The sequence below is a fragment of the Phyllostomus discolor genome, chromosome 5, assembly GCF_004126475.2.
Source record: "Phyllostomus discolor isolate MPI-MPIP mPhyDis1 chromosome 5, mPhyDis1.pri.v3, whole genome shotgun sequence".
Lineage (NCBI taxonomy): Eukaryota > Metazoa > Chordata > Mammalia > Chiroptera > Phyllostomidae > Phyllostomus > Phyllostomus discolor.
Window position 1 is genome coordinate 21,908,963 of NC_040907.2, and position 25,408 is coordinate 21,934,370.

The window sequence follows — 25,408 nt, forward strand, 5'->3', positions numbered from 1 at the left end:
ATGTCGTCTCGCTGCTCCCAGCTGAAACCTGACATTCAGGGAAAATGACCCGGGGACCATGCGCTCACATGTAATAGTTAATAGCACTGGCTTTTGAGTTAAGTCTGACCTCAGTCTCAGTCCTTCCCCTGCTGCTTACGAGCTGGGCCACCTGCCCTCCCAGAGCCTGTATGAAAGGGGTTGTAATACACGTAGCATATGCTGCGTTAGAGATGCGGACTAAGTTGAAAGGAAAGGAAAAATGCAGTATCAGGGTTCACATGGATATCATAGGAGGCGGAGTAATATTAATAAAAGTAATATTTATCGAGCACTTCTACCATAGCAGGTGCTATTCTAACTACTCTATGTATTTAATACTAATCCTTACTATGACCCTATGAAGTATCATTCCCATTTTACAGGCAAGAACACTAAGGCACAAAGAGATCCACTGATCTGTCAGAGGTGACACAGTTCACACTGAGGAAAGGAGTTGGAATTCTAAACCCCACAGTCTGATTCCGGGGCTTATGCTCTTAACCAACATACTCTTCTGTCTCCTGGGAGTGCAGTTCACACTTGGAGGGCGCAGGTAAAGCGACAATTACTTTGCTTGGGTAAGTCAATCTGGGAAAGCTCAATAGGGGAGGTGCTATTAGAGTTGGGTTTGGAAGGATGAATAGGAGTTCACTAAAGAGAGAAGAAAGGGAAAGGTATTAAGAGAAAAGGGAGCCAAATATAAGCAAGAAGCGCGAAAGCACAAGGCATGTCTGAGACCCGTAGCTCCAGAAGGCTCGTCACAGAGAAGAAAGAGAAGAACAATGGGCCACGGTGCTAGAAATGTAGAAGGAGCAACACGGCAGAGAGCACTGGGCCGAAAGGGATTTGGACACAGAGGAGTGTGATGGAAAGAAGATGGATTTCAAGGCCAATCAACTTCCCAGGCTCCACAACTTCCCAGCCATGTGACCCTGGGTGATTTATTCCCCTAAGTCATTTTGCTTCTCTATACAATGGTTTCTTGCAGTAACTCAATGGGATAATGAATGTGGCAGCACCCAGCATTCACCAGTGACTGGCATGTGGTAGATGCCCGGCAAATGCTAAGTTCTCCTTTGCCTTCCACTTTATCTTAAGGATGAAAGCCAGTGAAGAATATGACTGCACTGGCATCTGGGAAAGGTCCCTGTGGCTGGGTGCAGAGGACGTCTGAGCTGGGGAGGCACACAGGACACCCTGGGTAGGTCACAGTTACCTAAGTCCACGTGAGGCTGGATGAGATTTGAGCTGGGGTCGTGGGAAGGGTGGGAAGGGCTTATCTGTGAGATATTCAGGAAGTAAAATCTATAGAACTTAGCAACTGGGAGGGATGGGGTCCTGGCTTCCGTCATGAGCATGGATGGATGGACAGAAGGTGTCCTGTGCCGTGGCAGGGACACCAGGAGGGGAGCACCCCAAGGTGTGGAAGGCCACCAGGAGGGAGGGCAGTTTTGGACACCAGGGCTGGGCGTGTCTGTGGGATGTCCTGGTGGAGATGTTGAGGTGACAGCTGCATATACAGGAGTAGCGTGAGATGGAGACAAAAATGAGTTGATTCAGTGGCCCTGAATTATTTTTAGTAATGTCATTCTACAAGGTCAAGGTCTATTTCAGGAGAATGAACTCATTTCTAAATTCCAACTCTTAGGTATGTCTGAGAACAGACATGAAGGGGCCTCACTCAGTAGGTGCTCAGGAATGTTTCCCTCTCACACCCATAAACAGAGCACCTACTGTGTGCCAAACACTGGGCCAGGGCCAGTACTACCTTCTGAAAAACTCGATGTCATCCCTGCCCCCAAGTGTTTCTCAGAACAGGGGCACCCGGCAGACATGCAGTGGCTCCCCAGAACTGTGACAGCTGAGGTATCAAAGCACCGTGACGGCGCATCACACTCAGGAAAGGCTTCACAGAGGAAGCAACATTTTTGCTCAGACATTCATTCAACAAACGTTTATGGAGTGTCTACTGTGTATCAGGCAACATTCTAGGTGTTGGGGACTTATCTGCAAATAAACAAACTAAGCTTTCCTGGGTAGTTCAGTCGGTTAGAGGGTCATCCTGATTCACCAAAGTTGCAGGTTCAATCCCCAGTCAGGGCACATACAAGGATCAAACAACGAATGCAAAATAAATGGAGTAACAAATCAATGCCCGCCTCCCCCCACCGCACGGCTTCAAAAATCAATTAAAAATTTTATTCAAAGAAAAATCCTACCTTCCTGGAGGTTACACTTTAGTCAGAGGGAAACAGGCGATACCCAAGACACAGAATAAACCCTGGGGTGAACAAGGTGGTGGTAAATGCAGGAGGACAGGGAGTGGGACACGGACCTTTCAGGGAGGGCCTCACTGAGAAGCTGACCCTGGGGCACGGACATGAAGGACAGAGAGGCAGGTAAGTGGCATCTGGGGGAAGAGCATTCCAGATGGAGCAGCAAATGCAAAGGCCACATTGCAGAGAGGCACCGTTAAAGAGCGTCAGGGACTCGAGGGGCCGGAGTGGTGCAGGTAAGCAGGAGAGTGTAGGGAATGAGGCCCCACAGAAAGCCTCTGTAAGGATGTGGGCTTTGAATTCAGAGGGATGAAAAGCCAGTGAGGATTCTGAGCAAAGAGTGACATGATCTGATTTGGGTATGAAGAGGATCCCTTGAGCTGCCACTGTGGACATAGAACAAAGAGGCGTAAGGGAGAAGGCGGGGCCTCTAGAGGCTACTGTGATGAGCTGGGTGACAGATGATAGTGTCTGGGCCCAGGTGGTACCAGTGAGATATAGTCAGAGTCTGGCTATGTTTTGAACGCCAACCTGGCGGGATGCACTCCATCTGAGATCTGACTGGGCCCAGAGGGGAGCGGGTGTCCTGGGCAGAGGGAACAGCAAGAGCAAGGCAGCCGCAGTGGGTGTGTGCGGCACACTCAGGGACGTCCTGGTCAGCACCGTCTGAACTCAGACGGAAAGGCAGCGATGGCAGCGCTGCTGGGCAGGAGGTCATGGGCCGCGCTGTGAAGGGCCTTCAATGCCCAAGGAGCTGTGATTCAATTCTCCTCATCCTCCCTTCCACCTTCGCTACCCGCTAACCCAGATGCCCAGGCCCCAGGAAGGAGGCGGGGAGAGGAGGGAGGCAGCCTTGCCTTGCCTGGCTTTAAATCCGGGTTGCTGATGCTGTTTATTTGTTGTATGAAGTGGCATGGCATTTCCACCCCGGATGCCTCACAGGCAGGAGGCTATGAAGTCTGACATCCGAGGCAGAGTCTCAGAGCCTCTTTCTGATGTATAACTCCACCGTGACCACTACTGAGGAGATAAGCTACAGGAGCTGGGCAGCAAGCCGATCTGTCAGCGTTGCTCCAGCAAGCACAGCCTCGCTGGCCCCCAGCAGTCCCGCATGGGCCCTGCCTACACCAGGTGAGACCGCCTACACCCCGAGCAACAATGGCTTGATCTTGACTGCACTGGATGTTGGGAAAGTCATGGTGACAGAAGGGACACTTAGCCTGGACCTTGAGAAAGGAGTCTGAGTGTGCTGGAGGGAGAAAAAAAGGGGGTTCCCAGCAGAGGACATGGACATTCAAAGGCAAGGATGCCTGAGGGGTGTGGCGTGCTTGGGGGATGGCCAGCTTCCCACCACCGTGGAAGTGCAGGATGCAGGCAATGAGTTGGGTCAGCAGGGAAAGAAAGGAAAGGCCTGATGATCTTGTTAAGGTTCAAATCCTTCCTTGCAGGTGTCAGAGCCTTCGCAGGGTGGGAAAGCCCAGCCCTGCTTTGGGGCGGTGGCTCCGTTCCCCGCGTGATGAACAGGTGCTGTGGCTTGAGGTGATGAGGGTGGCTGGGGGGGAGACAGCCGCGAGGAGAAGAGTGAAGGGGGTGTTCCAGTCACCGACGCCTGAATGAATGGCAATGGCAGTGGGAGGAGGGGAGAGAAGGAACAGGAGGCATTCAAGTGCCAGGAGGCGGGGGGGGGGGAGCTGGAGGCTGTGGTCTCCAGCAGGGAGGGGGGAGTAAAGGAGAGGGGGAGGGAGGGGGAGGGAGGGAGAGTGGTGAGGTCTCTAACAGGGGGACAGTCCTGATGATGACAATGATGACAATGACAATGATGATGATGATGCCGGACAGTGATGGTCCCCCGTCTCTGCCCTTCCCAGGCGGACTGTGAGTTCCCGAGGGACGGCCACGTCTGTGGGCCTGGGGGCAAAGTCAAGAAGGCCTAGAGCCTGTGCGGCAGGGAGTCAGCAGGACGAAGAGGGAACGGGCCCCCTGGGAGTGGAGAACACTGGGGCAGAAGTGACACTTCATGGGCAGAGGGCAGGAGCCAGGGCGCCTGAGAGGAGGCTGGGAAAGAGCAGGCGGGGAGGGACTCCCGAGTGCAGGAGGGCCGGGAAGCAGAGCTGCTGGAGACGGAGCAGGCCCCAGCCCCGTGCACGGACAAGTCACCAACCAGGCCCGCCGTCCAGTCCACACCGTGGCACCTAGGCGGACGAGGAAGCGGCAGGGAATGCCAGAGGGGAAGCGGGTCTCGGGGACAAGGTAATGGCCCTACAGTCTCCTGCCAAGCTCTGGTCCTAGAAACCTCGCTGGGTGTCCCACGTTGTTCTCAACCCAAACAAGACGTCTTTGTGCCCACTTTGCAGCACATATACAAACGAGATGCCTTTGTCCCCACCTCCCACTAAACCCAACCTTCTTCCTGTGTTGAGAAATGGCAGCACTCTTCATCCAGTGCCTTTGTGCCGGAGCTGGGGACACCCTCAACTCCTCTCGCACCCCACACCCAACCAGCGACCAAGTCCTGTCTGTCCTTCTAAGTGGCTCTCGACTCAGTCACCTGGCCTCACTGCTGCTCCACTCTCAGCCAGCTGAGCTCCAGTCACCCTGCCAGGAAGCCTCTCTCCTGCCCCAGCTGCCATCCTTCACCCAGAGGCTCAGAAGCACAAACCTGCCGAACGAACCTTCAATAGCTCCCACTGTCGCTCAGGGTGAAACAGAACATCCCGTGGCTGGACAAGAACCTTATGAGGCCTCAGCTTGTATAGGCCTCTGCCCACCACTCCTGTGACCACCCTCCCCTCCCCCTGACTGTTCTGATGAACCAAGCATGCCCCTGCTCGAGGACCTTTGAAAGTGCTACTTTCTCCTTTTGGGACCGTCTTCCCTACCTCGTGGGGCCTGGCTGGCCCCTCATCAGCCTTAAGGTCCTAGTCCCTGCTTGGTGCCTCATCCTCAGACCTTCAAAGGCCCCAACTTTGGTAATGACTCCTGAGCATGCTGGAGCTGAGGCCTCGGGAAACAAGACCCTCCAGCCAAGGCCACCGCGTGCCCTGAGGACGGCACCTGTGCCGCGTGAATCATACCTGCTCTCGCGCTCCTCTGGTCTCCTCGTTCCTGCCCCGTCCTCTAGTGATGGAAGGTGCTGTAAAAGGTGTTTGGGGATTTTCTCACACTTTACGTAAGGCATCGTATTTCATGGTTACAACTTCAGAGTTGTAAAACATAACCTTCAGCTGACACCACAGTCCTAAAATATTAATTTACACTTTCTCCGCCTCCAGTCATGGGCATTTTGCACGGCCATGGAGTCACGGATATTCGAAGGTGCATGTGTGTTAGGCTGACAGTTTCCTTTCCAAGTTTATGACTTCATTTATGATCGACTTTAAGTTTCATTGAAATGTTTTCAATTAACTGTAATTTTAGACCACTATCCCTCAGCACCATTTGATGTCTGTGGACTCTCTAGAGCCTCACAAATTTCGGGCAGGGGTGGCAGAACCTGCATCCCTTCCCCCCACCTCCAGCTCCAGTGCACGCTCGGGGGTGCCTGCAAGCTCCGGGGTCCTCGCCCTGGGCTTGCGTCCACATGCCCCTGCCCAGGGCTGCTCGGCCCCCGAGGAGACACACATCCCATCGGGCCCTGGGTATTTGTAAGAAGCCACCCCGACAGCTCAAGCGCAAGACTGACTGAGCCAGAGCATGAGGCCCCAGAGCCACTGCGCTCCCCCTTTTCTTGTCCTGTGTGGCTCAGTGTCCCTCCTGCTCAACCCCGTCAGTCCTCTCTTTTGGAGGCTCAGGACTCTGTCTCTTTATCTATGGTCCTATCAACAACCTTCCTTCTTAAAATTAGGAAACTGCCAATTGTGTGAGAGCATCGCTATTTCTGCCACCACAGCCTCCTTCCGTGGATACAGCCGTCCCCCTGCATCCATGGGGGTATGTTCCAAACCTGTGGGGGGGTGGGGGCCTGAAACCACGCACAGTGCTGAACCCTATATATACATACACTATGTTTCTGTTCCTGTACACGCCTACCTATGGTAAAGTTTAATTTATAAATCAGACACAGTAGGAGATTAATAGCAATAATAGTAAAATGGAACACTTATCACAATCCACTGTAATGAAAGTTATGTGGATGTGGTCTCTCTCTCTCCCCCCTCAACATGTCTATGTGTGGTGCGTGCCCTTCTTCTCCCTGGGAGACGCAAGCTGGTCCAGCGCCTCCATGACAAGACGCAGTGAGGCTCTCAGAACATGTGCAATTTAAAACTTATGAGCTGTTTACTTCTGGAATTTTCCAGTCTCTGTTTTCAGACCGCAGGTGACCCCAGGTAACTGGAACAGGTGGAAGCAGGGCTGCAGGTGAGGGGGGGACCACGCTCTCGCCACCCCAGGCAGCCTTGGGAGGGGAAGACTGGAGATGAGCCGTGGTGTTTGGCTCCATCACTGTCCCTTGTTGAGCTTTCCTTACAGGCCAGGCTTTGTGCTAAACGCTTCGCCTGCATCTCCTCAAACTGCTCTCAGAGAGAGGCGTTATTATATCACCCATACCTGACACTCGAGGAAACGTGAGGGTGGTCACCTGGCTACAGAAGCCAGGATGCTGACTCCAGACCATGCTGTCACCCACCCAGCTCCTGCCTCCTGGCCTCAGCTGCCAAGCTGGTGTTCCTGATACGAGCCAGGGCTGGCTCCCGGGAGCCCAGGCCTGGGAGATGGCTCTCTGGGTGTGGGCAGTCCGCTCCTGCCCCTCTCTCCTCTGCCTGAGGGGCCCGAGGCAGGGGCTCCGTGCTGCCCACACAGTGCAGGCCGGCTCGCCACGCTCACATAGAGGTGGCCGCGTCCTGGGTCAGGATTCGTTCTGGGAAGGAAGGCAGCCCCTGGCAGAGGCTGGCCCCACCTTGAAGCTGCATCTTCCTGGCAGAACCTCCTCAGGCCCTTTCTCTGAGGCTTCTCTCCTACACATCTCACGGGGCAAGTTAACGAGAAGGTCAAGGGGGAAATCACAGGAGACCAGGGAGTCCCTGACCTAGTGGACCCACGCAGGGGACGCATCTACAAAAGGCCCAAGCTCTCGGCCCTCGGACCACCAAACGAGAGAAGCTCTAGAAGTAATGGTGTCACCATGAACCTCCTGCCATGGGCCACCGGTCACTGTCACCACCTGCAGTAAACAGTGGTGGTCAGTCAAGATCACGGCTGACAGGCACGTGGACTTGGGTGGAATCCTGGCTCCATTAGCCTGTAGCTGTGTGACCACAGGCAGAAACCTCACCTCTCTGGGCCTCAGTTTCCTCACCCGTCACAGGGGATAACAACATCTTAACCTCCTAGGGTTTCTGTAAGAATGAAACTAGGTAATGCAAGGTCTGGCACAGGGCTGGTGCTCGATAATGCTGGCCACCAGTGGCTGTGCTCATCCCAGTCACGGCAGCTCACTCTCAGGGAGCCACTGCTATGAACAAGGCCCTCTGCCGTGTGCTTAGCATTTATCCACTCGAGCCTTGCTGCCACCTTATGAGTAAAGTACTCTCATTACTCTCATTTACTGAGAAACAAATGGGGCACAGAGGGGTTGAGCCACTAGCCCAGAGTCAGTCAGCTAGTGGGTGTGAGTGGCAAGGCCAGGATTTGAATCCAGGCGATCGGACTCCGGAGCCAGGTTCTGAATGGTTCTACTGCAGGAATGGTGATGGCAAAGGTGGGAGAGGGACTAGCGATCCCCACGGGAGTGTCTGGGAGCTGCAGTCCATCCCAAGGCCCCATGCTCTTGGCACATCACCCCTGGCGTGGTGTTTAGTGTTTTCTGCACAGTGGAACTGTTTCACGCGATCAGCACAGTGGAGCCCAGCGTGCTGTGCCCACAACCCCCTCTCGCTTTCTACATCACCACCCTGGGTCTCCGAGCCCCCTCCTGATCACTTTCTAGCTCCAAACTGCCCTGAGCCACAGTATTGATACCCCTGCTCAGGTGCTCACAGGCAAACTTCAGCTGGACAGAAGGAGCTCTCTTTATTCTCCTTCGGGTACCCACTGCCTGCTCCCTGGCCTGGTCCTCCCTGTCTTGGTCATCAGCATCCCCATGTGGCCAGCACTCCAGAAAGAGCCTAGGAGTCAACCTTGACCCTTTGTTCCATCAGTGCCTACATCCAGTCCACCAGCAAGACTGTCAGCTGTGCCCCCAAACTACAGCCTCAAATTGTGCCCCTTCTTGTCCATCTCCACCATGGCCACCCTCCACGGAGAGGCATCATCTCCATCTGGTCTGCCCACAGTAACCCTCTCCTAACCGGTCTCCCGGTTGCACCTCTTGCCAATGACAATCATCCTCCCTTCTAGCATCCAGAGTGATCCATTGAAAAAAATTAAGTGAAATCATACCATAGCTCTGCTTAAAACTCTTCCCTGGCTCCTCCGGAACGCAGAACCAAATCTGACCTTCTTGCCCGGCTTCACCACAGCCCTGCCCTCTCCACACCCCTCCCTGCTCTTCTTTGTCCCATGGGCCTGCTTTTAATTCCTCTAACACATCAGGCTCTTTCTTGCCTCCAGGTCTTTGCACCTGCTGTTCCTTTTGTCAGGAATGCCTTTCCCAAGGTCTTCACATAATAAGCCTCCTTCTTGTCATTCAGAACTCGGTTCAAATGTCACCTCCTCAGAGAGTCCTCTCCTGACAATGTCATCTGAAGTAGGCTTCCTTGTCACGAGCTCCTAGCATGCATGGTCTGAAAAATGTTTCCTTGGCTTTTGTCTGTCTTCTGCCTTGTCGCTGCCAGAATGTAAACTCCACGGCACTTGGTCTGCCTGGCTGAGCACCGCAAGTCTCTGCATCTTGAACAATATCTGGCACTTAATAGGCAGTCAGCACATAATCAGTAAATCGATGACTGCCTGGCACATAGTAGGCACTCAACAAAATGTTGCTGGATCCCGAGTGAATGAGTAATCAACCCTGTAAGGCCGTGACTCATGCCCCCACTTTACAAACACACCAGGCAAGCCCAGCTCTGAGCTGGCATAACCGAGGCTGAACTTAGCCGGTCTGACTGCCTGCTCTTTCATGCTCGACACACTGCTTCTGCTTCACAGTCCACAGGTTCCTCCCCCGGGGCCAGGGAATTTGGAATGCAGCTCAGCTCTTGCAGCCCAAGCTTCTGCAGACTGAATGCCCGTTTCCCCAGGTCTGGTGGCAGCCTGCAGTGTTTGGCTTGAACCTCAGAGGCCAAGCATTTCTTGCTCAGGCTTCCTTTCTACCACCTGCCTCTCAGCCCCCCAGCACCTCTGAACCCTGTTCCTTCCCCATGAGGTCTTCTTTGATCCAGGGCCAACGTCCTGCACGAGTCAAGAGCCTGGTTGCTAAAATCCACATGGTTTTCCTTCTTGTGGATCAAAGAGGTTCCATGGAGCTCGGGGCCTCCCAGGGACCTCTGCCTTTGAAAAGGTACACGAGTGACACAAACAGACGGAGGTCACAGGCCCCGTGTCCTTCTCTCTGCCAGCTGGACCAAGCCTCCACGGGCCTCGGGATGGGCCTCCTCAGAGGTCAGCTCCACACTTGCTCTGCCCCCTGGCCCCAGCTCATCTCAATTTCCTCTGAGCTCTGTCCCTGGACCAAGCCCACCTTTCAGCTGGGCACATGGCATTTCCTGTGTACACCTCTATGCACAGTCCTTCAGCCTGCTCCTGAAGGCTTGGAACTCAAAGACTTCGTGTCACTCAGAGCCTCCGGGCAGGCGGGCGAAGCCAGGCCAGTGATTTCCCTTTGCGGCCAGCATGCCTGCACGGTCCCGATGGTGAATCAGACCCATCCAGCCATCCCTTCATTCAGCAAACATTTACGGATGACTGCCCAGTGAATGAGGTTTATCCACTCATAGATGCCAGCCCTTGAGAGTTCCACACGAGAGGAAGGGAGGCCAAAAAGGCTTTAATCCTTCCTGAGTACGAACCCGTTAACTCTGGCAAGACCGCAGCTCCTGGCACAGCACGGCCCACGGCGAGCATCCGCTGCCCTTGTTTAGCTCGGCCTCCTAAGGAAGGGCCGTTTACAAAATCACTTTCAGAAAATCCCTGACAGTATTGAGGGTGCTTCTCAGGCTATTCTTGTGGCTTCTAGTGAATTAGAGTAAGTGGGTGAAGCACAGGGGTGGGGGGGTGGCACCGGGGGCTCAGGGAGTGGGAGAGCCACATCTCAGGCCCCTCGGGCACCCAGGAGTCTCTGGTGCTCGAAGCCCTCCTGAAAGCAAGATTTGACTTCGCTGGCTGGCTTCCCTGGTGTGCTTCAGGAGGGAGCATTCTCTGCTGTAACCGAAGCTACTTGGAGAGGACTCAGAGGGGTTGGCTTGGGACTCTTTCTGGAAGCGCCTTGTGCTCCACACTAAGGAATGTGAACTTGACCCTGTCAGTGATGAAGACCTGCTGGCAGGATTCTAAGCAGCGAGTGACTCTGTCAGATCTGAGTCTTAGAAAGTTCGCTCCAGCAACTGGAGATGGGTTGGGGTGAATCGCGTGGGGGAATGGAGGACAGCTCCCCAATGACAGACACTTTGCAGTGAGACAGGTGAGGGGTGAGAGGGCCTGGGTCGTCACCAGCCAGGGCCCCCTGCATAATGGCAGAGGCGGGGAGGAGAGGGCAGGTGCAGAGCACGACTCGCCAGGGCATGGTGACTGATGACGCAGGATGCAAAGGTGAGGAGTGTAAGGAGCCACTGGGGTGCCTGGCCAGACTACCCTGGGTGGTGACGCTCTTCCCTGAGCTGAGGAAGGCAGCACAATGAACAGGTTTGGGGCACGTCCCATTCGAGGCACCCTCCAAGGGGTATTCGGTAGCATTTGACCCCTGAATGGGCCTAGAGCTTAGGACAGGGGCCGGGGTTGGAGGTAGAAGTCAAAGTTACCTCCAAGCAACAATTGGAAGCCATACAGTGGCTAAGAAATTCCAAGAGCTACAAAATGTTTATAGAGGGGTGACATATTTAAGGAGAAGAGTCACTGTCGTCTGAGAGGCCAAAAGAGAATCAGGAGAGACCTGGGAGAAAGTCATGTCACCAGAAGGTGCCCCAGGCCCACAGATTGCAGTTGTGAGGTGAATGTCAGGGGGAAGGGCGTCATCCCGGCCCACTCCGTCCTGCTGTGGAGAGGCTGGTCCTCACTGGCCCACACACCTGGGCGCACATACACTGCACCCTGCTTCAAGCTGGTGAGTGAAGACCTCTGAGAGGTGGCCCTCGTCACTGTCTTTTACTAGTGAGGTAACAAAAAGGGTATTTCTACAGCCAGTAGAGTTCAGGCGAAAGCCCTCTTCATGCAGGAAAACACCGCCCTGTACTAAATAGTTTGGGTGGGGAAGGGAGATGTCAGCCTTGTAAGGAGATGGCAGGGCCGAGGGCTGGCAGGGCCCCGGTGCCCAAGTCACCAGACGTCCCCAAACGGGGCGAAGGTTGGAGGCAGCCTTGTAGAGGGGCTGGAGGAAGAAGAGGTGGTGCCACACGCACCCCAGGGAAAGCCACAGCCCAATGAGACAGAAGCCATGGAGAAGCTTCCGGATAGAAGGGACCGAGAGATGAAGAGGCTCCCGGTCGCCCAGATTTTTTTCAGCCACGTGCTGTGCCGAGAGGCGGCCGCCTGCCCTGCCACAAACCTTCACTGAAGGCTGTGCTACAGGCACACACCTTTGTCAGTGGTTTGGTTTGGTTTTTATTTTTGTTTTGCTTTTTTTTAGGGGGGTACAGTAAAAAAAATGGGCCAAGTTCCTGACCTAAGTCGACAAAGCGAAAGCCAGGCGAGTTCCAGGCTGAGAGGAAACTGAAGCTGGCAAAGCTTCCTGAAGATTCTGAGAGGGACAGCGGTTTGCACCGCACTGTGGTGGGGTGTTGATGGGAATCACACTTCCGCGGACAGGCGGCAGCCCCTCTGCCTCTGACGCTCGCCCTGATACTTGTGCTATATTCGTTCTTAGTTGCCGTGTTGATTAACAGTGGTATTAAGAGTGTTGTAAAAAGAAAGAGAACTGTTGGTTTTTTTTCACAACTTAAGTATTCATTTACTATCATGTTTGCTATTATCATGTCACAACTCTGACACCCCTCCTTCAAGGAAGGCCAGTCTGTTAAACTGTGACCTCCTCCGGGCGGGGGTGGGTACAAAGGCTGTACAGAAGGGTGGGTGCAGCAGCCTCAAACCATGGTTAGGACACTCAGGGCCACACGCCTGTGTGCAGGGGCCTGAGTGGTGTGGCCATTCCTGATATCAGTCACGTAATTGATTTGGTCATTCCCGATACAAACCACAGGAAGTGAGATGTGTCCCACGTGAGAAACGGGGCCCAAGAGGAAGGGACTTAGGAAGGCAAGAAAGGAGACTCCAGTTCTCTTGGGCTCACCGAGGACCAGTGCGGCAGAGACAGACTATCGGTTGAGGAAGGCTAAACAAACGTGGAGTGGAGTGACGACTCAGATCGACTGGTTGTGGCTTGCCTGTGGGGAAGGAATCCACAGCCGTGTCTGGACTCGGGCAGTAAAGGTGCTGCAATCAATTAGTTCTGTCTGCTATGGAACTGGGGAGAATGGGAAGAGAGGGATGCGCCACCTATTTCCCAGCCCCGGAGCGAAAGGTGAAAAGGGTGTGGGCACGTGGTGGGAGTGATGACCGAGAGTCTTCCTCTAAGAGAAAGGTGGAAATTGAACCCAAGGAGAGCTACTCCTTTCAATCACCTAAGTTGTTCTTTCAGTCCTTTCTCATCTCCTTGCAATGGTCTTCCTCCTAGACCTGTATCTGGGTGTTCTGGGATCCACAGAATTTAAAGATGAGAATTTCAAGATGAAAAAAGTGATCAATATTGCAAAGGCTGTTGAGAGGTCCAAGAGTATAAGGGCCAACATAATTTCCATCTGAGCTGGAAACAAGATGCAGAACTCTGGGGGCAGAGGTCAGCCTGCAGAGCAGGGAGTGGGAGGGAAGGAGCAGAGGCTGTTGGAACTTTCAAGACGCTGGGCGTTTCAGATGCTACAGGGGAGCCCCGTGGTGTGCTGTCAGTTTTCAAAAAGTGGCTAAAGATGTGTACATGCATTATAATCTTAATTAAGTACCTGTTCATAATATATGCTTATATGCAATATGTACTAAAAGAAAATGGGAAGGAAATACATGAAAATCATGGCTAAAACAGGCACATTTTGTTTCTTCTTTTCTGTATTTTTAATTGATTTTTAGAGACAGAGAGGAAGAGGCGGAGAAAGAGAGGGAGAGAGAGAAACATTAATTCGTTGTTCCACTTACTTATGCACTCACTGGTTGTCTCTTGTATGTGCACTGACTGGGGATTGAACCCACAACCTTAGTGTATCAGAACGATGTTCTAACCAGCTGAGCTACCTGACCAGGGCCTGTATTTTCTAAGATCATTTAAAAGTGATTGTGTGGTATTTTTATCATCACATAAGAACCATTAAGAGTTCAAAATGGGAATGTCCCAGGGAAACCAGGACAAGTTGGTGGCCCTAGCTGGTGGCTGAGACCAATGTAGCTCTGAAGGGAGGTGGGCTTTGGCGTGGGGGTTGGGGGGACGACTATTGGCATAAAGAGGTTCTGAGCATTTTTGCAGACTGAGAGGAGGACACCATTAAACTGGAAGAGAGGTTGGGTTTGTAGGAAAGAGAAAAGTGAAACTGCCAGTAGGGGAGCAGCTGGGAGAGAGACCGCGCACAAGAGGAGGTGGTCCGCAGCAGAGAGAGAGACCATGGTTCTTCTGAGGCTGGAGGGCAGAGGGTGAGCGCAGACTGACTAAAAATACGTTTGCTGATGTATGGGAAGGAGACAGAGAGAGTTCACGTCCAAGAACAAGGTCAAGTGAGGTTGAGAAGACCCTTGGGTACTTGAGGACCCTGAGGACCCTCAGTCACCCCCAGGCATGGGCTCCCCAGAGTGAGTACCCCATGCCTTGCTGGAGTGGATGGTGCAGCTTCCCCACTGGAGACTAGGTCCCACTGAAAGCTCCGGCATTCCCTCCTAATTGCCACCCACCTGTAGGACCCTGTCTGGTCACCTACCTCTGCAGGAGGGCAGGGGGAAGTCCCACGTGGCACTGTTCTCGGAGCCAGCGTGGCAGGTGAGCACGGCATGGCCCTCCAGGAAGAAGCCGGGGTTGCAGCTGTAGCGGACCTTGTCTCCCAGGTTGAAGGTTGAGCCCTGCTGGACGCCATTGGGCAACCGCCCAGGGTTCCCACACGTGTGACTCGGGAGCACTGTGAGGAGAGGAAGACACATGCAGCTGTGAGCTGGGCTCACCCCTTGACTCTGCTTCCAAGCAGCACCTCCCTGGACATGCCCCGCCCCCCCGACCTTTCACCTTCGGGAAGGGGTTGGCCCTCTCAAGTCTGCCTCCTCCCTGAGTACTCTCAATGGTCACGTTTTAAAGAGAAGTCACGCTTGTGATTTATAACGGAATGTCCAGGCTTCCTGCCTTTTCTCCTGCACAGCCCTGGATGTGAAATACATCTGTCCCGTCACGCAAAGTGCTCCAAGGAAATCACTTTAACCTCTTGGGTTTGGTTGCCTGGGTTTCAGACTCCACACTCTCATAAATGCCATGGAAGGGACACAGATCGTGACATGGAGTAGGTGGGTGCTCATTAAAGCCAATGTGCTTCCTTTCCTGTGTGTCCTGTCAGCCAGAGGGACCCTTAGGCCCAGTAGGTTTGGGGGGGTTGCAGGGGTTGTTAGTGCTGGAATAGGTAGTGAGGTGGGAAGACAAAAGTCTTGGAGTTCCGGTCCTACTGACCCGTTTAAAGGAGAAAATGGGGAGCTGGAGAGTACAGTCTACATACAGTGTGCGGTCTGAGACAGAGGCATCGCGACCAGCTGCAGAGTGTTCTCATTATCCAGGCGAGACAGACTCCGTGAGAGTGTGAGAGCATCCTGACCCACCAATCAGGAGGGAGGGAGCGTGCAGCTCCTCTGTGCCTGAGTCGCTGTTCAACTTGACCTAACTCCCCCTACCCTCTGCCTTTCTCCCCAGAGTTGGAACCGCCTGTGCCCTGAAGGTCACACCTCCCACCATTCCAGGGTGTCCCCCAAGGGTGAAGACAAGGTATTAAGCCACATCCAGACTCCCATCCAAATACTTCTCTATGCATCTACCCAGCGATGACGTACTGAGGCTGGAGAAGAGGGTGCAGGGAGTACAGATGCGTGGGCCGCAGTGCTTAGGTTTGCATGCCTGCCTGCTGGCGTACCACCTGTGTGGCCCTGAGCGAGTCTCTCAAGTCCTCTGTGCCTCCATTTCCTCATTTGTAAGACAGTGATCACCATAGTACCTTCCTCCCTCATAGGGTTGTTTCGAGAATTAAATCAGTTAAAGCATGTGAAATGCATGGGACAGAGTCTGGTATACAGTAAACACAACATAAGGGAGTCGCGCTCCTGGTTCAGTGGAAGCGAGATTAAAGGTATGCTTCATGTTATGATGAGATGGGGGCCAGGCAGGGGACCAAACCCCGTGTGGGCGGGCCAGAGATTGTTTCCTGGGGGAGGTGGCATCTGTGCAGAACCCTGAGAGATTTGTAAGAATTACTAGGATGAAAATTGCTCTAGGAAGAGGAAATGGAATGTGCAAAGGCCTTCAGGCTAGAGATAAAACTAGAAGCTCAGGGAACTGGCAGTGAGACATGGGGTGGGGGACAATGAGGAGGCATAAAGATGCAGTGGCGATGGCCGGCCCAGATTCAGAGCTTCCCAGGCTCTTGCAGTGCCCTCTTCCTGCCCATGTCGCCAGGAACGCCCTGGCAGGACCCCTCCACCTGCCAGGATGGTCTCAGAACCCACAGGAAGGAGGCTTCCCCCCACCTGCCTTCTCATCTTCTTCCAGGAGGCAGCTTGGTATAGAGAGAAAGGACAGACTTTGGAACCAGCATGATCTGTGTCTAAAACCAGGGGCTGTCACTCTCGAGTCACGTGGCCTCCCTGAGCCCCAGCTTCCTCTGCTGAGAGGAGGGCAGCACTATCGTGGTTGACAAAGCTGCCGATTGCTGTTTGCCCTGCACACAGCAGATGCTCAAAAATGGCAGATGCCATTTCCCTGGGCTATAGGGCCTGAGGGCAAGGGCCTGGGCTGGGCCCTGGGTGCATCCTGGGAGTCTAACACAGTGCCAGACCCTTGTAGGGACATATTTCTGTGTTCATTAATTAGCTATTTGGGAGGGTTACTCATCCATACATGAATTCCTTCGTGCAACAAAAATTTATTTTGGGCCAACTGTGTGTGGAGCTGGGACTATAGTGGTGACAGACAGAGCAGGTCCCTGCCCTCGAGGCTTATGTTTTTGTGAGTTATCTTACGGAAGGAAGAGCTCTTGCTTGCCCATTCTCTACCTCTGACAAGTGAGATGACCCAGGTCAAAGAATCTACCCCATCAGCCATTAGCCCAGCTTATCATTTCCCATAATCCCACTCTGCTGGTTTCCTTGGCATGCCCCATGATTGGCTGCTGGCTTCCTTAATGTTTCCATGATCCCATGCTGCTGTCCTGCTCAGCATTACCCAAGATCCTGTGCTGCTGGCTAACTTGGTGTTTCCCATAATCCCACACTGCTGGCGTCCGTGACATTTCCCATAATCCTCCTGTTGGCTTCCACAGCATTGCCCATGATCCTGTGCTGCTGGCTTGCAGCAGGGGCAGCGACGGTGGCGTGAGCGCTGGGGGTGGGAGGGGATGGGTCAGGTAAACAGTCGGAGAAGAAAGCAAGTGAAGGTGAGGGCAGGGAGTCAACCCGTGGAAACGGGCCAAGAACTGGTGTAGAACTAACGTTTCATTTTCCGCAACGGGACGCAAAGACCCAATTTAATTAAATTACTAATGTCAAATCTTTAATGAACCTGCTTCTGCTGTGGGCTTTCTTCCTTCAAAATTAATGACTGGAACGTCACTATAAATAAAAGTCGATTCTTTTTATAAGAGTCACTCTCAAACACTCGCTGCTCTTTACTTAATGAACTGTTCATAATCAGACCACTCGAACCTGGCGCCTCCACCGGGCCTTGGGTGTGAGGAACAGGAGCTCATTTCCAACACCACTGCCCTTTTCTTCTTCAGCTCTGCTCCCGAGAGGCCACACGGTGGTCAGAGAGAGGGTGGACGCTGGGCTCAGAGCGGCCTGGGTTTGAGTCTCAGCTTGCCCACCTCGAGCTGAGTGATCTTGAGACACAAACTTTACCTCTCTGGGCTTCAATCCTTCATCTAACAATGAGGGTATCTTTATTGCAATGGCAGGGGTGTGTTTGTTTGCTGGGGCCGCTGTAACAAAGTGCCACAGACTGACATAAAACAACAGATACTTCTTGTGTCACAGTTATGGAGGCTAGAAGTCCGAGATGGAGGTGTTGGTAGGGCCGTGATCTCTCTGAAACTTACAGGGGAACCCTTCCTTGTCTCTTCTTAGCTTCTGGTATTGATTTCACCTTTTAATCAGGACGCCGATCATATTGGATTAGGACACACCCTATTCGCCTCATCATAACTTCATCACCTGGGAAAACCCTATTTCCAAATATGGTCATGTCCATAGGTCCTGGGGGTCCGGACTTCAGCTCATTTTGGTGAGAACACAGATTCACCTACTATGAAGACTGAATGAAGTTAGATGTATAACATCCACTATTGAGTGCCTGGCATGTTTTGGGCTCTGGGATACAAGGTTATTTTATTTAATCCTCCAAACCATCCTGTGAGACCCCTGTGGCCCTCATTTGACAGACGGAAAGGCTGAGGCACAGAGAGCTGACGCAACTCGCCCGAGGCCACACAGCGGGAAAATGGAAGAGCTAGTCTGTCAGTCTCGGTCTTCCTGGCCCCGTCAGCCGGCACTCCTAACTGGCATGCAAAGCTGCTTCTGAGGAGGCAAAGTGCCCAGCGCATAGTGGGTGCTTCATAAGCAAGAGTTCCTTTCCTTTCTTTTCCATTCTGGGTGCTGCGGCAAGATGAAGGGTGATTATCTGACTGCCCAGATAACAGTCAGTTTTAACAGTCTGTTTTTTTCCCTTCGGTTTGATCCGCCAATCCTGTAGTTTTTAATAATGTCAAGGGCAACATTTAAAGTGTGGTCTTTTGTAATGTGTCTGATGCACGACTTGCTGGACAGACAGAGGAGATGGGAGATAAGCCACAAAGCGAAGCCTTTCTAAGGCACAGCGTTCTTTGATTTTTCGATTTTGCCCGTGTGTTTCTTGGCACAGATATTATAACCGTTCGTGCTCTCCCATCTCTAAAACTTTTCTTTGATTGCTTACAAAATGAAGAGTGGGATATTTACATCCAACGCAGCCCAGAACAATATTATTAAAGCCGTGCCTGACATTGAACAATTCCATTGTAGATTAGCAGTGGGGAATTTTGTCCCTTCTACAAAGCCAGGCTCTTGCCAATCAACATAATATTCTCAGTGATTGTATGACAATGAAGCTCCTCTGTGGTTGGAGTGCGGTAGAAGCTACATCCTGTCTTTTATTTTTAATTTGAGACTTTAGTTCCCATATTATAATGAAGAGCCATTTATGCTCTCTGGACAAGCACCCTCCATATGTTTTGATTTCTTATCTCCATCAAGTAACTTGTTTCATCTCCTTGGCCATACAGTTGATACAAAGTTGTGGGATGGCTGGGAAGAAGGATTTGGGGAGAAGGATTTAGTCTGCTACAACCCTGAACGTGGAAAGAGGAGATGGTGCTAGATGTGTAGGTGGTGTGTGTGCATGCATGTGCATGCGTGTGATTGAGGGATAGTGGGCATGGTCATGGGAGAAAGGAACAAAGACCACTCTGTTCTGAGGACCTGGTCTGTGACAGGCACTTCAGCCTCACACATTACCTTAATCTTTACCCGCCCCTGACTTGTAGCTATTTGACCTTGTAAACATAATTCATTACATGTCCTCAGTGTCAAGTGCTTTGTATCAACATCCATCCCCAAGGAATTGGCTATACTTGCTGTCTCCACTTCCTCTCCTCGCATCTGATGTATTTTTGATACATTCACTAGTTTATGGCTTTTTTCACCCCGTTGCAATGGAAGCTCCATGAGAACAGATATATTTTTGGTCTATTTTGTTCACTTCTGTGTCCCAATTCCTAGAACAGTGCCGGCTGTATAAAAGTATCTTGATTAAAATTTATTAAGTGTCTTAATAATCTTATTTAATCCTCCCAACAACGCATTGAGAGAGGAGCCATTGTTATGCCTTGTTGAGAGAAGCGTGATTGATCACCAGAGAGGTTGGGGCATTTACCCAAGGCTGCACAGCTCCTAGGGGCGGGCAGTGAGGCTGGGTTCCCACAGCTGTCCCTGCAGGCCATGCATTTTCCACTGGCACTAGGCCACACTGACCATTGCACACAGAGTCTGTGGTGACTGGTGTACCTTAAAACACCTCCCATAAGGGATTCACACTCATTCTCCCTGGGGGGATGACTGAGGGTGACAACCAGGCAAGTAGACATCTAGCCTGGTCCTGTACATTTCCTCCCACCTGTCAATCAAACAAACGCACTTGGGCTGCAGCTGCGGTGTGCCACCCACTAGTCTCAAGGTCCTGTCCTGCCAGGCCTCTCCCTGCCTTCATGGGGCATAAGCCCTCCACTGTGAGCTTCTTCTCTCAGCTCATGTTTGCAATTTTGCATCAGGGTCACATGGGGAGTTTTATAAGGATACCGATGCCTAGACCCTGTCCCCAAACCTACTGAATCAGAATTTCAGAGGGTGAGCCTGGGGTCCTCTAGGTGACTGCAAAGCAGAGCTGACACTGGGAGCAACTTGCGGCAACCAGCATACATAAGTCATTCCATTAGCTCGGTTGGTTTTATCTCTCGGGGCCGTGTACTGTTCACTCTCCCAGGGGTGTTCTTGTGGCAGAGGCTTTGACTGCTGGGGGCAGGGCTAGCTTCTCCCTTGAACTTGACTGTCCTCCATAATTCACATTCATCCCATCCTTCCTTCTCATTTGAAGACCCTGCTCACCTCCCCCCTGGACTTCTGCACCCAACTCTGACATCCCTGCTGCTGGCCTTGCCCCGCCCCATGCATTGCCCCATTGATGCCACAGCCAGGGTTCCAGAATGACAAATCACTGTGGCCCTGCCCTGTTCACCTGCCAGGCACATACATGCCAGACATGGGTTCCCTATCACCAAGGCACACGCAAAAGCAGGCCCTTTGATCTTTTGCATGATTCATACAAGAATAAATAATGACTTGAAAGATGAATAAAGACAAAAGGGAAGAAAAAGAAAACCCTGAGAACCTTCCCAATGCCATGAGGATCAATCAAATGAGAGGCTCGCATGGCCCGTCGCCTGTGATCTGACCCTGCTGACATGTTCTGTTTCGTCTCTTGCCTCCCCTCCCTCCTCCGCCACCACTGCTGTTCCAAACCACAGGCTCCCCGGCACGCCTTGCTTCGCTCTCAAATCCTCCACGTGGCAGACTCCTATTCATCCTTTGAGGCCACAGTTTACTGTCACTGTCTCTGTGAAGCCCTCCTTGACACGCCTGGTGTCTTGTAGGAACTGTAAAATCCCACGACAACATGTTCGGAAAGAATGTAAATTTGGGAATAACATGATTGACAATTTGGCCCCAGAATCCTGGAACTCCCAGTGCATTAACTACACAGGGGCTCACTCTGGCCATTCCCTTGATTTTGCAGTCTCTCACAGTCCCGTGTCTTATGTTGGATTTCAGGGACCCCACTCACGGAGTCCTGTCGGGGCTTCACGTGCCGTTTCATTCCTGCTCTTGTCACACGACGTCACAATCCACGCATCGTTACTCTGTAACACCCTGTCTCTCACACAGGAGCCGAGCCTGCTGGAAATTGTTTGTGCAGGTGTCTATTTTCATCTCTGCACTCCCCCAGGGGCCGGCATGACACCGTGTTCTCACCGATCTAGTGTTTGATTTAAAGCCTGGCAGGAAGTGAGTGCCCCGTGTGAACGTGTTAAATGAAATATATGCACGCAATTAACTGGCGCAGGGTCGGCAAACCGTCTCTGTAAAAAAAAGACCAGGTGCTGAACACTTTTGGCCTCGTGGGCCATTTGGTCTCCGTTCCAGGGACTGAACTTTTCCAGTGACTCAACTGCCGTGGTAAAGCAGCTCAAGGCAACACCTGTCCCGATAAAAGTTCACTTATCAAACAGGCAGCCGGCCCGTGGGCCCTGGTTGGGCAGCTCCGAGTTAGTGTGTGTGTGGTCCTATGTTTGCCGCTGTGTGCGACTTAGATCTCAGGAAACTCCCACGTCCCCACGACACAGAAAGATTGTCTCCGCTGGGAGTCAGGGGTGGGAAGGGGCCGTGGGGAGAGGGGGCGGCACAGGGGAGGGCTCTGGACCGAAGGTGACTGGGAGGAGGGGCAGGGGACGGACAGGCAGCTGGCGCCTGAGGGCTGAGATCAGAACCAGGCTTCCCTTCCTGGACTGCTGGGCCCTCGCCCTGGGGCGGGGGGAGGGGGGGTGGGGGGGGCTGCTGGCTGCAGGGAAGGGCTCGTGTGTGTTCGCTCTTGACACTTTACCATTAAAATGGTATTTACTTTAGTCCTCGTAGCCACGCTCCAGGCTGGTATGTATGAACCCCATTTTACCAACAAGAGATGAATTTAGAGACTTGAAGAGTCACACAGCTAGTAGTGCTGATAATAATAGTCGCCTCTGGGATGTTTAGTATGATCCAGGCACCCACTCCGCACACCATCTGGACTCCTCTGTTTCATCCACCTGACAGAGCTACCATGACCGTCCCCTTGGCGTGGGGCAGGGATGGGGACTAAGGCGCAGCAAAGCTACCTCCAACCCAGGGTCACACCGCTGTTGGGATCAGGGATGGGGTGGAACACCAAGCCTCCTGACCACACTGCCCGTGTCCTGTATCAGGTGGGAGCCTTGATTGCTCACAATCCGAGGTCTGTGTCTGTTTCGCTGCTGGCCCAGCATGGAGTCAGCGCTCCGGGCCCCTGCACAGCCCCTCTCCTGGCCAGACTACAGCCCGCCCAGCCCACACCCAGTCAGCCCCCTTGTCAGCCCCTCTCCCCCACCCTGACTGGCTGGGGCTGCACGCACCTCCATCATCCACCAGCAGGAGCCTCTCCGGGGCTGCCAGTGCGGGCTTCTCCCTGATGCTTCAGAACCACAATGCCCCTTGGCCTCCTCCCTTCCACCTGTGGTTGTTTAGAAGCAACACCCAAAAGCTAACTGACATCCCAGGACCCGGAATAGAGTTGTCAGGGAAAATACAGGTCGCCCGTGAAATCTGAATTTCAGAGAAACACAAATACTTTTTTTAGTCCTCACCCAAGGATATGTTTTTATTGATTGGAGAGAGAGACACATAGATGTGAGAGAGAAACATCAATGGACTGCACACCCTCCGCATGCGCCCCAACTGGGGATGGAGCCTGCAAGCTCTTCAGTACACGGAGGACGCTCCAACAAGCTGAGCCAGCTGGCCAGGGCACAAATACTATTTTTTTTTAGCATAACTATATCCCATGCAATATTTGGGATATACTTACACTAAAAATTATGTGTGATTTGAAATTTAAATTTAAGTGGGCATTTTGTATTCTAATCTGCCAATTTTGGCAACCCTGCCCCAGACAGCAATCTCCTCTTCGCCAATGACTTCTGAAAAAACTGGGGATTTCTCTGGAGAAGAGGGGAGAGCTGGCCCTGCCTTTAAGGAGCACAACCTTGAGGCAGGGGAGAGGCTTCAGAGAGGGAAGCCTCAGAGCCCCCCAGGTACGGCCTGTGGAGGTCACGGTGGGACTCCGGGGTGAGCGGTGGACTGTGCTGTCTCCTCCCACCTCCCTCCTCCAGGCACCCTCCAAGGAAAGCTGGGCACGGTGCAGGTTTTCGGCACCAGCTTGCCTCTCCCTCTCCATGGCGCAGTCTCTGCTGACCTCTCCTGCTCAGCCCTCCCTGCCCCCACCCCCCACCAAGCACAGGGGTTCTCCCACTTGCGTAGACAGAGCGATGCATGGAGCCCAGTGGAGAGACACTGTCAGGCACTGTCAGTGCTAAGCTTAGAATGGCTCAACACCCATTTGGGGGAGAAATCTGAGGGACTGCAGAATGGAACCTGGAAATGTTTTCCAGAGCATGTCCATAGAGTACTGGCTGAGAGATAAATTCCACAAGGAAAATGTTCAGTGGGTCAAGTAATTTTGAAAAACGCCGCAGAAATGTCCTCCTCTTGAAGAAATCAATACTCAGGAGGTTACTTTATCTGAGAGGTTCTGCAGGAGAGAAACCCATTTAACTCGGCTTAATCCAGAAGCTCTAAAAATTTAACTATGAGATCTCCCTGCTACACTTTCTCCCCTTAGAAATAACTATTAAATTCCAAATTGTTCTGTGGAACACACTTGGGGACTTGCTAGATTCCAAGATAAGATAAACCCGAGTAGCTTTGTTCTCCTTATTAATCATCATCATCGTAAAACAACTAGAGCAATGACGGCTGACATTTACAGAGAACATTTCAGGTTAGCTTGCATTGTTTTTGCAAACACAGCCCCCTCTGGCACATCCAAACCCGTGTTTTTTTCTGGGGGCTGCGGTGGCCTGCGGTCTCCCAGCCCTGCTGGTCAGTAACTTTGGGGAGTGGGATCCCCAAATAAGTAAACGTAGCATAGCACTTTCTGGTGAATGCAGCACGTGGCACAGAAGGACAAAGGCATTGGCTCTCTCTTTTCACCTGACAACTTTTACAGCAGGTGCATTTCCGGTTTGGCTGGGCAGAGTGACCCCTGGCCTGGTGGGCCTGGGCTTCCGAAGGTGTGTGGCCAGGACCAGCCATGTCTGGTCCTCAGCCCTGCCCAGCTGCCGACAGGAGCCAGGCACCCGGAGACAGTCCTGGCCAGGGAAGAGGGAGAGTCCCCCACCTGGCTCTGCAGGGCTTCCTGGCTGAGGCTGGAACTTGTAACCCTGAGGGGGAATGCCCACAAGGGAAGTCCTCCTGTCCCTTGCTGGGGCTGTCCCACCAGGTCCCATCACTGACCTTGCTTTCCCCTTAACCTCTCCCTGGGGGGGCAGCGCTGCTCTGCACCCAGCCCAGGCTTTGCAGCCCCCTCCCCAAGGCTGGGCCTGAGTCCCTTACATCCCGCTGGGGAGTGGGGAAGTGCTGCCTCTGAGCACCGGCACCACTGGGGATGCCCGTGGGGACACCCACCTGCCAACCGCAGCCCTGTGGACAGTGGAGCCCCAGAGCCCCCATTTCCTCCACCTGGCTCCCAGTCCAGAGCCCGGAAGCCCCGGCATTCCTCACAGCCTCCTCCTGTCTTAAAGCAGCAGGCAGTTTAACCTGCACCCCACTGGAAGCAGCACACTATTCCACAGGCTCCAGACCCCTTGGCTCCCTCTCTCTAGCAGGATCAGACAGAGGGCCTGGAGCGTAGGTGAGAAGCCAGGTTTCCTGCCAGCACCAGCCCTTTCTTTCTTGTACCTCCCGCAAAGGATGGTGGATACAGTGACTACAAAAGACGCCGATTAAAAAGTGCACCTGAGTAGGATCTCTGAATCTCCCTGCTCCTCACCTTCTTCTTCACCATCAGCTCCCCTGCTTGCTGACCACTCGTAGGGGCTGACTTTACACAGAATCCTGTCTCGTGCCATGCAACGCTGTGAGGTGGGCACCACCCCCATTTCACAGTACGGTAACTGAGGCTCGGAGAGGTTAAGTGGGCACAGTCACACGACTAGGAACTGGGGGAGCTGGGGTGTACACCCTGTTGGCCTGACTTTGCACCTTCTTCTCTTAGCTACTGCCTCGCAGTGCAGAGACTCAGGACAGGCCAGCGAGGCAGAAGCCTATCTCACTGGCTGCGACGCCGGTTCTGAGGCTCCATTTCCCTCGGGTTCCCCCAACTCGGCCGAAGATGTGCCCGGTGAGCATTCTGCGGCTGGAGAATCAGGAACAGTAGGGAAGGTGGGTCCTGCCTCTTGCCTGCCATTCAGTTTTACTCACCTCTGGGGCCCCAAGTCCAAGGCTTCATGGAGGCCCCCGTGCAGCTGGAAAGCATCTGTCTAGGTCCTCCAGGGTCCAGAGTCAGGAGACGGAGCTGGCTCTGGCCT

General features: G+C 53.0%; 1 protein-coding gene across 1 annotated transcript in view; it reads right to left on the reverse strand.

Moving 5' to 3' along the window:
• CSMD2 (CUB and Sushi multiple domains 2) overlaps positions 1-25,408 on the reverse strand; it is a 555,419-nt gene that overhangs the window by 362,648 nt on the left and 167,363 nt on the right. Inside the window, exon 4 of the mRNA XM_028512433.2 lies at positions 14,342-14,536. Within this exon, the coding sequence (XP_028368234.1) occupies positions 14,342-14,536 (195 nt within the window). The remainder of the gene's footprint in view (positions 1-14,341; positions 14,537-25,408) is intronic.